This window comes from Sipha flava, unplaced genomic scaffold (assembly GCF_003268045.1).
Source record: "Sipha flava isolate LNK unplaced genomic scaffold, YSA_version1 265_pilon_pilon, whole genome shotgun sequence".
Classification (NCBI taxonomy): Eukaryota; Metazoa; Arthropoda; class Insecta; order Hemiptera; family Aphididae; genus Sipha; species Sipha flava.
Genome location: NW_020272927.1, coordinates 177,836 through 192,859, shown reverse-complemented (window position 1 = coordinate 192,859; position 15,024 = coordinate 177,836). Strand labels below are relative to the sequence as shown.

The 15,024-nt window shown below is 24.9% G+C and overlaps 2 protein-coding genes across 3 annotated transcripts; one reads left to right on the top strand and one right to left on the bottom strand.

Annotated features, from left to right (window-relative positions):
• Positions 1–7,231: 7,231 nt before the first annotated feature.
• Positions 7,232–10,507, top strand: LOC112685084 (pleckstrin homology domain-containing family F member 2). 2 transcript variants are annotated; one of them, XM_025556856.1, is made up of 9 exons: positions 7,232–7,339; positions 7,412–7,448; positions 7,531–7,595; positions 8,680–8,817; positions 8,880–8,943; positions 9,048–9,280; positions 9,800–9,968; positions 10,031–10,116; positions 10,177–10,507. In XM_025556856.1, the coding sequence occupies exons 2-9, from the start codon at positions 7,433–7,435 to the stop codon at positions 10,189–10,191; spliced, it is 786 nt and encodes a 261-aa protein (XP_025412641.1). In that variant the 5' UTR covers positions 7,232–7,339; positions 7,412–7,432; the 3' UTR covers positions 10,192–10,507. The 2 variants fall into 2 exon arrangements, with proteins under 2 accessions (XP_025412641.1, XP_025412640.1); XM_025556855.1 differs by having other exon boundaries at positions 7,233–7,339; positions 7,409–7,448.
• Positions 10,508–11,089: 582 nt separating this feature from the next.
• Positions 11,090–14,493, bottom strand: LOC112685083. The gene is made up of 2 exons (XM_025556854.1): positions 13,428–14,493; positions 11,090–11,287 (listed from the first exon to the last, which is right to left on the bottom strand). The coding sequence occupies exons 1-2, from the start codon at positions 14,341–14,343 to the stop codon at positions 11,115–11,117; spliced, it is 1,089 nt and encodes a 362-aa protein (XP_025412639.1). The 5' UTR covers positions 14,344–14,493; the 3' UTR covers positions 11,090–11,114.
• Between the last annotated feature and the right edge of the window lie 531 nt (positions 14,494–15,024).

Below are 15,024 nucleotides of genomic sequence, written 5' to 3'. Positions count from 1 at the left end.
TAATTAACAACAGTTTTAATAATAACCAACAATTATTTATAAATAAAATCGTGTTTATTGAATTTTTTTATTTGCAAGAAAAATCAATAACTTATTATATTATTTCTATTTTTTTTTTTTAATAATTGTATTATTATTACTGCCTATAACGCCTATAACTTTATATATATATATATATATATATATTTTATTTCATAATAACTTTTATACCGTAAATTCGTAAATAAAATACATGTATTATTAAATAAAAAAATATATAGTTTTCCGTTTTTACAGGGCCTCTTAAATGAGTGAGGCCCTAAGGCGGGCGTCTACTCCGCCTAATGGGTAATCCGGCACTGTATATATTTATATATATATTATTTTTTACATATACATTTACGTTTTTTTTTATGTTATAAATATCTTATTATTATTAAAAAAACTTCAGTTAAAATATGTCAATAATTTTTGAATAATTTGTCTCCGTACATTAAAATTTTTATATTGAAGTTTCCAATCACTATGCAATCATTTTTAATAAATTGAACTCCTTATTAATTCTAAATCGTTTATAAAATTCTAAACATAATTTTAGTTTTAATCACTTTATATAAACCACATTATACATAAATAACAACCACATTCTTAAGATCAAACCATTATTTTATATTTTACTGGCGTTAATACGAGAATATAAATCCATAGTAAGTTAATATAGAACATATTCGTTATAAATCTCAAATAAGGTTAGTTAATTAATAATAAATAGATAGAATTGTCCAAAAGATCATATAAAGATATATAAAGACTGATCAAATTTGTTTTTATTTTTACTCCAATAAATCAAATTAACTTTGATTACTTTTATTTAGATATTAGTCATTACAATTTTTGTTAAAAATAATATATTCAAATTCTTTTATTTTAGTTGTTATTTGGTGACTATGTAATATATTTAATATAAACTTATTTCAATCCACTATCACAATATAATTTTGAATATACTCGTAGTTTTATATCATAATAAATTAGTTATAATAATTGCTGAATAATGGTATTTATAATAACACTATAATTCTATTTGGAAGTTCAAATAAATAAGTAGAAAATGTAGTTAAATAACTAAACAAAATAAGTAAAAACATTCTATAATTAATTTCTTAGATCTTAAAATTTTCATAATAGATAAAAAATTATAATTTAGTTCAAATAATCCATATTCTCAAAAAATATCATGTTTTAATTTTATATTCTATAGGCATGTACGTATTACATTAAATAAATATAATTATTAACACGGGCTCAATATTTTCTATAATGCAGTCCATTAAAATAATTTAAATTTAAATATTATAAAAAAAAAATCCATAAATACATAAACACAAGAAAAAAGAAAACACAACTCATCAAACAATGTTGTTAACTACTTATAGTAACATGAATATTAAAATAATATAATATATTTATTAGATATAATTTAACAAATTCGCTAAAATTCTAAAAAATAAAATTAATAATAAAGAAATCGCTAGTAAAACTAATAATAATTTAACAAATATATAAATAATATAACTAAAAACTTCACAAATTATCCCCCTTCTTTTAAAAATGCTGGTATATATAAACTTAAATGTAATACATTTTAGATAATAATAAATAATAATAACCAAATTATTTATATTTCTTAACATGTCAATGTCTAATAAGAATTCATTATAAATAATCTCTCCTATTACAATAAATTATTTCCAATTTTTTCATATTCAGACACGATTTTATTGACTTTTATATACTTACTTGATGATGAATTATTAATTCAAAACCGGTCGTACTTCACAAATAAAATAATACTCCAAGTTAAAAATGTATTTATTTATTTTCATACATTAACTATATATTTATTTATATGTATGTATATATATATGTTATTTATAATTCCTGGATATTGGATTAATGTATTAAAAACATAAAAACTTCTAATTTATAAATCATTTCGAAACTATAGACCTTAAAATAATATGTTTCCTTTCTAAATATATAATATTAACCAATAGCCTATACTCCCGAGAGTTAAAGTCGCTTTAAGTATATTTACTATGTATAACTTATTTTTAACAATTGATTTCACGACATGAGTCCTGACAGAAACGAAAACAATATTCAAAATGTCCGGGGCGTCTATATAACATCATAGTTGCATATAAAGGAATGTTTGAGGTAGGGCTGGTAACACCAATTAATTTAAAGAGTCCCTATCAGATGGACTCACGCAATCACCATAAATCACGACTGTAATGTTACCATCTTCCTGGCGAAATTGTTCCGGCCCAGTAATATAATTACGAACGAAGGACCTAGTCGTTTCCTGTGGAAAATATATACCCCTCTAGTAGCATAGGATTCGCATTTCACCTTGTGTGACGAGAATTAATTTTTATAACCTATATTTAAAACGCTATCTTTACTGTAGAACATCCTATAAAATCAAAAAGGAAAAAAAACATTTATTTTAACAAATGATAACGGTAATTGATTGTTCTAACTTTTTGTTAATTATATAACCTTAGTAATTTATTATTATATAGTAGGTTTTGTCTTTTAAATATTTAAAATTACATACAGTAGAACTTAGTTAATTCCGAGTTGAAGAAAAAGTTTGATTTATCCAAAAAATCGAATTAGGTACCTACCCTTACTCTTCAAAATATGTATTATTATAAAAATAAATTTCTATATTCAATCTATTTATATTTAAAATATTTAGCTGTGATAACTGTTTTTATTTTAAAATCAATACTTGTACCTATTATTACATAATATATAATTATACAATACATATACCCATTAATTTTTTGTGTAAAAAAAGTATTTATTTTCGAATGTTAGGAATTTGATACAAGAGATAAAATATGTATTTAAAATATTTAAATATAATCAGAACGCCTTTGAACGGATATTTTAATCTACATACACGTTACTAAAATCGTAAACTTACAATTAATTGCGACTTCTGAAACTTAATATCAACGATATTGAAACCAAACCGTTGTTTTATCTGTTACAATCACGTGGGTTCGTGGCACGTACCGATTTTTCGTTGTTGACGGTCGTTATACGACCTTATATTGCTCAAGTATATAACACTATTGTTGACTGTATATTATTATTTATTGTGCATTGCATACCGTTATGTAATATAATAATGTTTTATAAATGTGCACGCCTAACGTAAATTTTTCCCACCTCTGATCTTAGATAGATTTATCGAGTTACTATTTTCGAGTGTTTTGAAAAAAATGTTTCGAGTTCCGCGGGGCACAGTTTAAGAAACACTGACATAGAGATTAACTTTGTATACAATAATAATAATAATAATTTCCCCAGTGACGGTGCTAGAGTTTGCAAGGCCCTAAGTAAAATAAATGTTGGGTCTTATAATTTATATTAATAAAATATTTTAAATTCAGTTAAATCAGAACCGCGGGGCTCTAATTATAATTTAAGGTGAGGGGGCTCTGGGAAACTGCCCCTATTGCCCACCCCCTCGCGCCGTCTCTGAATTTCCCGGTCGAACGAATCAAGTGTTTCCGTAGTCTATACCTAGACGAAACCGTTGTTCAGAAATAACGTTCAATGCGACATGCGGCGTACGATTTTACCTGTGCCCCATGTTTAAGTCAAAAATGTTTATGAAATAATACCTTTACCGTTCGCGGATATACGAATGCGTGTTGAACATACGGACACACTTAAAACACCCGGGGCATTACCATCTTCATTTGTCGATCGCGTTACAAAGATTTTTAATTGGATTCGCTTTCGTCACAAGTACGGTCGAAATGGGCTTGTGTCGGAGAATCCGAGTTGGGTCCCCAGTATTAGGGGCTAATCGCAGGTAGTGTACTAGTTGGGGCCCGGATTTGTATAGGTATTACACTAGTTGGGTCCTGAATTATTTTGGGTATGACACTAGTTCATGAATATTTTTTGGTGAAAACTACATTATACTAACATTTTCCTTCCCATTTTAACAGACTTAGGATTTTCTATGTTAGACCACAGGTATAGCGAAAAATGTTTTTTATAGTTTTTTTTATATAGTTTCTTTTCCATTGAAATATAAATTATTAGAATTGTGTTGGTAAAAATATTAAAATTGTATTAATATTATTGTACAATATTTTTAATTATTATAATATTTTTATTACATTATACTTACATAGGCGTGTTTACGGGGGTGGCAGGGTGGGCACCGGCCTCCCCAGCGATGTTCTTGGCCTCTTGGCTTATAATGGTGAAACCACGAACATATAGTATCTATATCCGTGGTTGAAATAGTAACAGTAAGTAATTTTAGGTAGAAGGTGAATTTAAATTTTAAATTCATTGAATTTTATTATTTGTAATATTTTAATAAATTACTTGTTTAACCAAACTGATAAATAACTGTTTATAGTGTAATTAACATAATAAGATGTGTATAGAAGGTTGATGTATAATTGATAAAATATTTATAAATAATAAATAAGTAGCACATTAGTTAATAAGCCTTATTTATTAGTTCATAGTTGTAATGGCATAGGAAACCAATTTTAAGATCAAGAAAATCTTTAATTTGACGGGGTGAAAAAATTCTAGGTGCTATATAATTTCCATACAACAAAAATAAGTCACAAATATAGATATAGATTATAGAACGCTGTAGTTAATAAAAAATTTAAATTTTTTAACTGGCCTCTACAGTAGGGTGACCATATGTAAAAAAAAAATACAGGACATATATATATATATATATATATATATATATATATATTAATTTTTAATTGTGAAAAAACACAATTTTTAATAACACTGTATAACATTAAATTCATGTACTTTACTTTTTTATAAAACTTCTCAATTCATTTTGATGACGATTGTTCAGACATGTTTTCACTATTTGATCTTTCATATTTTTCTGAAGAAGTAATTAGCTTTAATAATTGTGGATTTTCTTAAAGAAATATATGAAATTCTGTACAAGAAACATTTTTTAAAATGTTGTTTTACGATCATTATCGATCTAATTGTGTCCACGAGAAATCGACTTTTCTCATCTGTCCATAAAACATTTGTAATTTAAAATACTCTTTCTACCGACGCGTTAGTTCCGGGAATAGCCATTGAATGCTCTAAAATAACCGTAAAATATTTAATTGGAATGTAATTTTTTCTAGAATTTTAAATATTTCACAACACCTATCTTCGGCTTTTAAACCATTACTAGTTTTTAAAATTAACCTTCATTACATTTATCACATGATTAAATTCGTCAAAAAGTTCATTTTCATCGAATTTCAATGTTGGATTATTCTTAATAATATATTTCAAACTCTCTTAAATGTCAATCCAAATTGGAAAATCTAGTACTTGAATCCAACGAAAAACTTTTAGTGGTTCAAATTGATATCCCCATTTTTCCAAAATGGTCATTTCGATAACTCAGATAAGTTCCGATAACTCGTAAACATTCTTCTCATACTGATAAATTCAAACAATCACAAGATTATAATTATAATCATTATTCATTACTTTCGTAAGTTTCGTTTTCAAATTAATTTCGTTTGATCAAAAAAACAGGACAAAAAGTGTCCTGAAAGAAGTTTGTCAGGACAATAGGACACAATACTGAAATAAAGGACAATCCTGTAAAAAACAGGACGTATGGTCACCCTACTCTACAGCCATGGAGGTCTAGACACGTCTATGCTATACTAATTTTCCAATTCTATTATATAAAAATATCAAATAAATTATAGAATTTTAAAAAAATGTGGTCCTGTGGTCTAAATAGATCATAGACATTCCTAAGTCTATTAAAATAGGAAGGAAAATGTTAGTATAATGTAGTGCTTGTCAAAAAATATTCAGGAACTAGTGTATAACTAAAATAATTCAGGACCCAACTAGTGTAGTACCTAAAATAATTTGGAACCCAACTTGAGTAGTACCTAAAATAATTCGGGACCCAACTAGTGTAGTAATTTTAAATTCGGGATCCAATTCGGATGCAGCCGCTTGTGCGTGCTGCGGGTTAAACGCTTCTTCGTGCAACGTAAACACATAGCGGTCTCAATGACGCGGACAAGTAATCCGCATTGGACGACAATTGTGTGCAATTACGATAACCGTACAAATAATATCTACAATTCATAATTGCATGAGTCATGCGTGAGTGATGAAATGTTGTGTCGCGTCGCAGTGAAATTGTTACGAAAACCAAAGGTATTCCATATAAAGCCGGGGTCTGAAAGAGCATTTGCTTTCGATAAACGTACCTACATACACAATTTCACGCGCCAAGTAGGTACGGTATCGAACGGTAGGTAAGCTATTACACTGTTGTTCTTACGATTCCAAGTGTTACGATTTTTTGATCGTTCATACGCAGAGCAATCGTTTGTTTTTGTTTTCGAGAGTGACGATTTGACGCGATAATTGAATTTTGCAAATTTCAATACAGTATAAGTATATACGAGTATGGCAAATTAATGTAGATAAATATGAAACAGCATATTATGGGCATATAATGGTGATACTAGAAACTCACATGACGCAATAACATACAAAAATATTGTAATAAAAAAAAAAGTTATAATGGCGGCAACTGTCAACCGGCAATTCAAATGGCTCAAAAAATTAACACTATAATACAAATACGCTGTGTATGACAACAGAACATTAAAATAGTTTATATATCGTTTTCCATCTGTTTATAACTTCGAATATCAGTTAAAATGACCATTTATAATAAGTAAATTACAACTTTAAAAAAAATAACTACAATAAGTACAAAATTAAAATAATATGTAAAAAATAGACAGTAGAATAACTATATTAGTTAATTACATATTAGGTCTATCAACTCCTGAGATTAATGATAGATTAATAATTTTTTTAAAAATTGAGGTAAGTAAGTAACATACACACCTAATCATTGAGTATCTATAATATTATTATTTGAAACAAAACGGTTTTTTTTATACATTTTATGAAATGGTTATAAATCATATAGTCTTAAATATAAAATAATTTTAGCTCAAATTATTATTTTACTTTTTAATTTATTATCATAATGTTATTACCGTTGTTCTATGTTATTACTGTCAACAGTGATTGTGTAAACTGTAGAAAACTACGATATTGCATATATATATATATATATATATAAATGAAATGACGTAAAAATGATAAGAATTTGATAAATATTGTGATTTTGATTATGACATGGGCTTTATTGTTTTCAAAATCATTTAGTTAAGAGTATTCAATATTCCTATAATATTCACTTCCTTTATAGTTACCATTAGGCCTTGAGGTATTAATTTATTTTATAATTCTTAGATAAATTATCGTATTGACTGATTTGGACAATATTTACTTCTAGTAGATCTGTAACAGTGTTTTAACAATGGTAGACCGATTAGGTAAGTAATATTTTATTAATTTAGTTTTAAATTAATTTTCATCTATTTGTATTTCAATGAAATAAAATTTTAATATTTTCAGTAAATAGCGAGGCAAATGCTCGACGCATTGCTATGGTTGAAAGTTGTTTTGGTAGCTCAGGAGGAGTAAGTAGGATTATAATTATTGTTATTTTAAAATATTAAGTAAACACTAACATCTAATTAATATTGAGATTAGTAAAACATACATTTAATTAGGCTCAAATAAGAAATTACTGTGCATAAATCACTTATAATATATCCACTAAGGTTGGATACTACTTAGCCTTATGATTTTAGTTTGTTATCATATTAAATATTCATTAATTTTTAAATAAATATTAATAATTTTATAACAATAAATAAATAAATAACCATTAACATATTTTCAAATGTGTACTTTTGTTATATGATTTTTTTTTATCAATTAGTATTTATTGAAATGTAGATTAAATATATTACTTTGAAGTATTTAAGTTTTAACTTTAAAATATTTATGTACACGATAACAATTGATTTTGAATTTGTTTGAAAACAAAAAAATTATATTTTTATCTAGGGTTACCAAGGTTTAAAGTGGCAAAAAAAGTGCAGGGAGACTCTAATCCATATATCATTATTAATGTTACACATATTCCCATACAATATCTAGGTAATTAATTATAAATAAGTTTATATATTATGAGGTATTAATGAACAATTTCCTCCACAAACTTTTCATGCGCTGTAAAAATGTACAAATTTGTAAATTACTGAATTATTGTTTTAAATAACAGATTGTAAAAATTCTTTAAATAAAATAAAAATAACTATATATAACTGAACAATTTATATTTATTATTAGTTATTATTATTATTATTATTATTATTTTTTTTTTGTAAAACACTATCACGTAATGACATCAATGCAATTGCAAAGTCAATTTATTAACCATTTTATTGTGTATAATTATTTTTAACAAACAATTGAGCGTTTCACTAAAATTTTTGAAGATGTTCAAGGGGACTCTTTATAAGAACTGTAAGAGGTAGATGGACTGAGTCACCTTGTGCCCCCTTCCACTTTAAGCCCTAAGGATAACCCTTAGAATGCTAATAGTTTCTTAATCTTAATAAGAATAAAATAAAACAAACAAGCTATGTCATTTTATCTGAGTGAATGTAAACATTTTATTTAAATGTACTGTAATATTTATATTTATTAATCCAGCCTTTAGCTGTTCCTGGACGTGTATTAGTTGGTGAAGGTGTTTTGACCAAAATTTGTCGCAAGAAACCAAAACCTAGGCAATTCTTTTTGTTTAACGATATTTTAGTATATGGAAATATACTTATTAACAAAAAAAAAGTAAATATCATTGTACATAAATGTAGTCAACTATTTTATATATTGTCTTTTTTTTTTTTTAATATAATAAACAACATATAATACCATTAGAAGAAGTAAAATTGGAATCATTACAAGATGAAGGACGTAAGTTGAAATATTGTTATTAAAATATTAATTAGTATTAACTTTTATAAAGGTAAACTAAATTAATTTACTAATATGAGTCTATTGTAATATTTAATATATAGAACTGAGAAATGGCTGGTTAATTCGTACGGCGTCTAAGTCATTTGCAGTTTATGCTGCAACTTCAACAGAAAAACAAGAGTGGATGGCACATATTAATAAATGCATTGAAGATTTGTTAAGAAAAAGTGGTAAAAAAGCAGTAGAAGTTCATGCTGCAGTATGGGTACCAGATTCAGAAGCAAATGTTTGTATGCATTGTAAAAAGACTCAGTTTACTGTACTCAATCGAAGAGTAAGTGTAGATTTACACATACATTAATACATGTGAACTGCTTTTTTTTTTTGTGATATGTAATAAAAATAGCTTGAATATCATTAGTGATCAGTCAATATATTTCAATATTAAGATCTAATCAACACTAGCACCTACATGATTACCAATAGATTAATGTATTTAAATAGCTTATGGATTTAATATAATAACAAAAAACAAACATTAATATGATGAAAGATATAAAAATATTAAATTCCATTTGATAGTATAGCAGATTTTGTTGACTAATCCAAAATATATTTCATTATTGTTCTGTTATTATTATGTAATAATATTTAATTAATTACATTTAAAGAATTTGCGTATATAGCAAGGAGTGTAATATCAGATGGTTATGGTATTTTGTTTTTTGTGGATTGTGGTGAAAATAAAAAAAATATAACATATCATACAAATAAATTAGATAATTTATGACTAATTTTGTTTTTATTTTAGTTCTTATTAAATAATTTTTAGTAATAGTTTTCTTTGTTTCAGCATCATTGTCGTAGTTGTGGTACTGTAGTATGTGGTCCATGTTCTAGTAAACGATTCTTACTACCAAATCAATCATCCAAACCATTACGTGTTTGTCTAAATTGTTTTGATAAATTGTCAAGAGATAAAGCTCAACAAAACAGTACTAATTTTAATTATTTTAAAAATTGTATGTTTTACAATATACCTCACATAATTTAAATTTTTTTCATAATGAATTTTAATTTATAGCATTGAAAGATCGTAGTGAATCATCTGGTGATGATGACTCTGATGATGATGATAATTTTGTTCCATCGACTACTACACCAGAGCAGGTAAATAGTTTATGACCTTAGTATTGTATTATTTATTTATAATGTATATTTAATTTACAGCCAAAGTTTTACTGATTGTATTATTTTACCATGTTCGTAAGTATTTTTTTTATTTTTGTTTCACTAATATTCTCTATGAAATATGTGATTCGTGGAACTATATAATGTTTCAGAGTAATAATAATTGTTTATATTCTAAAAAAAATATATTTTACTATTTTAACTATCAAATAATGCAAATTAAAAATGTACATATATTATTTCATTAATTTGTAAACTCCGAATTATGTATTTGTGATACCTTGTTAATAGTATTGTTAAGTTAATCTTATTGATATTTATTTGTTCAATACCTAGTTAAAATTAAATATAAGTCTATTATATCTATTTATTTGCAGTCAAAGTATTTTTTATGATAATTTATTTTTATAATGAAAAATACCAAATATTAATAATCTACTTGGGTCCTTAATATTTAATAATTTATACATAAGTCAACTTTTAATATTGGAAAGGGATGAATTTATTTTTATAACATTTTAACTAATTATTATTGTTATTTTTTTAAACTGAATTAATTTTTTGCCTATTATTAAATCTTTCAATAAAAAAAAAAAAAAAACCCAGAAGAATTAACAATCATAAAACTATATGTGTGTATCAACAAATATTCTAAATGATATATTAAATTTAAAAAAATAACTATTTTTTTTTTTTAATGCTCTTTTGTGGTCCAACTATTTGATATTCTTTATATTACCATGTATTTAATTTTTGAAAAGCTACAGATTAAAAGGTGCATGAAATTGTATATTTTATATTGTATCATAAACTAACTTAATTTTGAGAACATTTTCCTTGTGCTTTTGAGTATTCATAATTTTATACTTCTAGTGAGTACTATGAAATGTTTTAACTCCAAAAATAAAATAACATTTATTTTTGTTTTTAACTCTTAAAAAGAAAAAACTAATACAATTATTATGCTTTAATACAATTTAAAACATAAGTTTAAAAATTGTTTCGGTAACTTCTTTGTTGATCTGTTGTGGTTGTTTATTTTTGAGTACCATGTTGATTAATTGTGATTGGTGTTTTTTTGTTATTGGTATATTCAATGCAATGGAGTGTTTCATTATTTCTTTGCATTGACCAACATTTCCCAAAGTATCTGAAAATGTTTAAACATATTTTTTTTAATCAATACGGACTGTATACGTTGTAAATGAAAATATTACTTTGATTTCAAAATAATAAGAATTTGTAAAAAAAACATGTATGACTATTATTTTTTTTTTTTTTTTGTAAATATCAATTGGTTTTTAACACAATAAAATATATTTGAATTATTTTTTTATGTTACGGTTTATAATTTAGTTTTAATTTAGTCTTAAAAAGAGAGCTTACAACACAGCTTTGCAGCATTATGTTTTATGGTAATAATAAAAATTGTTTTAATTATTGTAGAAAAAAACATGTAAACTCACATGATGATGTTATTTAATTTTTTATAACTTAAACAAATATATTAAGAATATTAGGATCATGTTAGTTCCTAATTATTTTCATATCAAGATATTATAACAAACCTGGGTTTGTATTGCTAAATAATACATAAAAAACTTTTCATTAAAATTAACTTTTATAACACAAAACTTAACTTATAATATGACTAACATAGGAAAATAAATAATTCATTGAAATTGTTATGAATACTTTATCATAAATAGGCTACTTCTAAATTATATTCTAGTTTTTTAAATTTATTTTTTGCTCATCAATTGAATGTTCATTCAATATTTAAATATTGAAATTGAAAACAATTATGTGAATCAATTTTTAATAATATTGTAATTAATATATAAATGTATTAAGAATTTAATTTTTTTAGTTTTATTTTTTATTATTGAAAAATCTTAAAATATTTTGCTGTATGTTTTATTAAAATATAATTTATAACGTCATATTTTTATAAGTCAATAAGTTTTAGAAAAGTCATGAAAAGCAATAGAAGTATTCAATTTTTCAAACTTACCGATAAGAACCTAAAATTATGTATTAATTTATAATAAAAATCTAGATTTATTATTAATTAATTAATTTTTAAAAAAATATGCTTATTTTTAATGGTAATAAACAGCAAATTTTAATATTCCTTGTATTATTAAAAAGATACATAATCAGAAAATAAGAATGAAGAATTGAACATTTAAAAAAACTTATGAAATTACTTATTAGTTATAACTAGACTTAGGGACTTATAGCTCTAAAAAATACACAAATATACATGCAAATATGCTATTAAAATCATTAAAATATGCATTACAATAAACATTTATATGCATTAAAAAAAAAAAAAAAATGACCATATAGCACATAAAATAAAACGTGTTCATCAGATGTAAATGTTTCTTTAAACTCCAAAACAAAAATTTTTAGTCGGCTACTCGTAGACTGTTGTACTTTCGGCATTACACAATGTTACAAAATATATGCGTACAACGTTTTAAGTATAATTTGACTTTGAGTGGTTGCGAGACGCAAAAACAGCCATGGATAATAATCGATTGAACTGAACACTAAACAAATAATCTATTATTCTATATTGACTATTATCTTTATCGATATGCGGTTGATATCCAGCGGGTTATACGGATCAGGCTCATAGTAATATTTATACTTACATAAAAATTATAACGAGATATGAGAGGTAGTTTGCAGATAGCATATTACTGGAAGTATTAAGACCTATTTGTACATTTTTTTTTTTCGATCAGTTGAAATATGTACATATTTTATTTGTAACTATAGTTTTTAAATTTAAATAATAAAATTTGAAAAATTTGTCAAAATATGCAGAATAAGCATAAAAATTTTAAAATATGCACTCTCCTGCAAAATCTATCAAATATGCAAAAATATGAACATTCAAATTTTAGATCTGATATCATGACACTGAGAAACGAATTTATTTTGCACTCTACTATATTTAACAATAATTAAAAAAAGTATGCAAATGCTAGAAGTCCCTAAGCCTAGTTATAACTATTAAGACTGGATCAATAGTATACTATATTTACCAATGAACTATACATAGAAATAAGTACTTATTCCATAAAATATACATAAATTAATTGATGTTTCAATGAAATACTCAAAAATATATATTTTGTTATTTATATTTGGATGAAAAGAAACAATAATTATGTTCAATAATGTATTTTTTTAGGGGTATTACTAAATTTGTCTGCAATATAGTCTTGAATTAAAATCAAAATAATAAAGGTATAATTATTCAACAATTTACTTACAATAATATTCAAATAATGATCTTAGAACCCATTGATAAATTTCAATTTGATTGTACTTCAGAAGTATTACCATAAGTCTTCGAACACAGTCAACGTTATGTTTTTTCAATGAGTAATTGGTAATTATTGGAACAAGGTATTGTATATATTTCATTAAATCTTTATTTTGTCGTAATAATTTTTCAGCTTCTAAGTTATCATTATATAAGTCACTTAAAAAAAAATACTTCCACAAAGTGCACATTGGATGATAATTGTCATATTTGATGACTATGGAGTTGACAAATTTTGAAACCATAATTACTGATGCAATACCACGTGATTTGACTATAGTATTGATAATTGGCTCTAATACATAGTTAATTTTTGTAGATTCTGTTGGGTAAATTTCCTCAAAAATATTAAACATACTGTCTAAATTATCATTTGTCCAATATGCCTCTGCAAAATTCAGTTGCAATGCAGATTTCTTGATACTATAATTGTACTTTTTATTGAGTTTCTCAATTAATATTAAGCCATCAATTTGGCCATGTTTTGCCATAGTTAACATAAAATGTTTTAATGTACTCTCAGTCACTGTAGAATAACCATCAACGCACTGCTGTAGATATTTTATTAGAAGATCGGTATCATCACATAATTTAAAAATAGAATCTGATTTGACTTTAAACAACTCATTTGTGTGTGATAATTTATGTGTATTCCATTTTGTAATATTTTTCAAAATTAAAGTATTAGTAAATATATCCAATGCATCATAGTGAAACTTACAAATGTTTTTTTCCAATTTTTGTTTTTTATTTTGCGCAGACAGTGTACTTTTATGGAAAACCAAATTCAAGCAAACATTACTTGTGATTTTGCACTTGGAACAAGAAGTATAAAAAATATATTTGTTACATAATCTAAACATCTAAAATAATATATTAAAATTGAGCACTGAATATGGTTATAAGAGTAAACTAACATATACTTTATTTTAGAATTCGTATAGAAAGAATATTGTACAACTGAACTAGTACAGTTATTATAGATAATATTATATTTTAATTAATTAATACTAAATAGCTAAATATTAAAATACAGTTAAAAGGAAAAATAAAATATATTATTATTACAGATTACACATAACTAGGTAATCTGTATTATTCTAATTTTGATAACGTTTTATCAAAATAGTTAATGTAGGGCACGGTTAAGAAGACGGTTATCTACCATCTAAGAAAATAGATATCTTTTAAGACCGTGGTTTTAACTGTAATGTAGGGGAATAACATAGATAATATAAGTAGTCTTATATAACGAGCGGATCAAAACCACCCTGATCGAGGTTCATAGGTTATCCAATTTACAAATAGAACATATCGTTGGATAACATACATTATCATTATTTTATTTTATTTTATAAAACTGACGGTGTATATTCACTTTCAACAATCCAGTCATTAACACTATCCTGATTGATTGCAAGATCAAGTTATGTACTCTTATTTACTCTTATTGTGTCTTTTTTTTATTTCTTGTATCCTTGTACTTGTTTTTCCCTTAGTTAATTTTATAATTCTTTCAAATTTTTTATCACGGGTATATCTTC

Coding starts and splice junctions, on each gene's coding strand:
- LOC112685083 (XM_025556854.1), bottom strand. CDS start 14,343: ATGTTTAGATTATGTAACAAATATATTTTTTATACTTCTTGTTCCAAG. Junction 11,288..13,427: donor ATCATTATTTGAATATTATT/GTAAGTAAATTG, acceptor AAACATTTTCAG/ATACTTTGGGAAATGTTGGT.
- LOC112685084 (XM_025556856.1), top strand. Junction 7,596..8,679: donor GTTTTGGTAGCTCAGGAGGA/GTAAGTAGGATT, acceptor TTATTAATCCAG/CCTTTAGCTGTTCCTGGACG. Junction 8,818..8,879: donor TACTTATTAACAAAAAAAAA/GTAAATATCATT, acceptor TTTTTTTTTTAA/TATAATAAACAACATATAAT.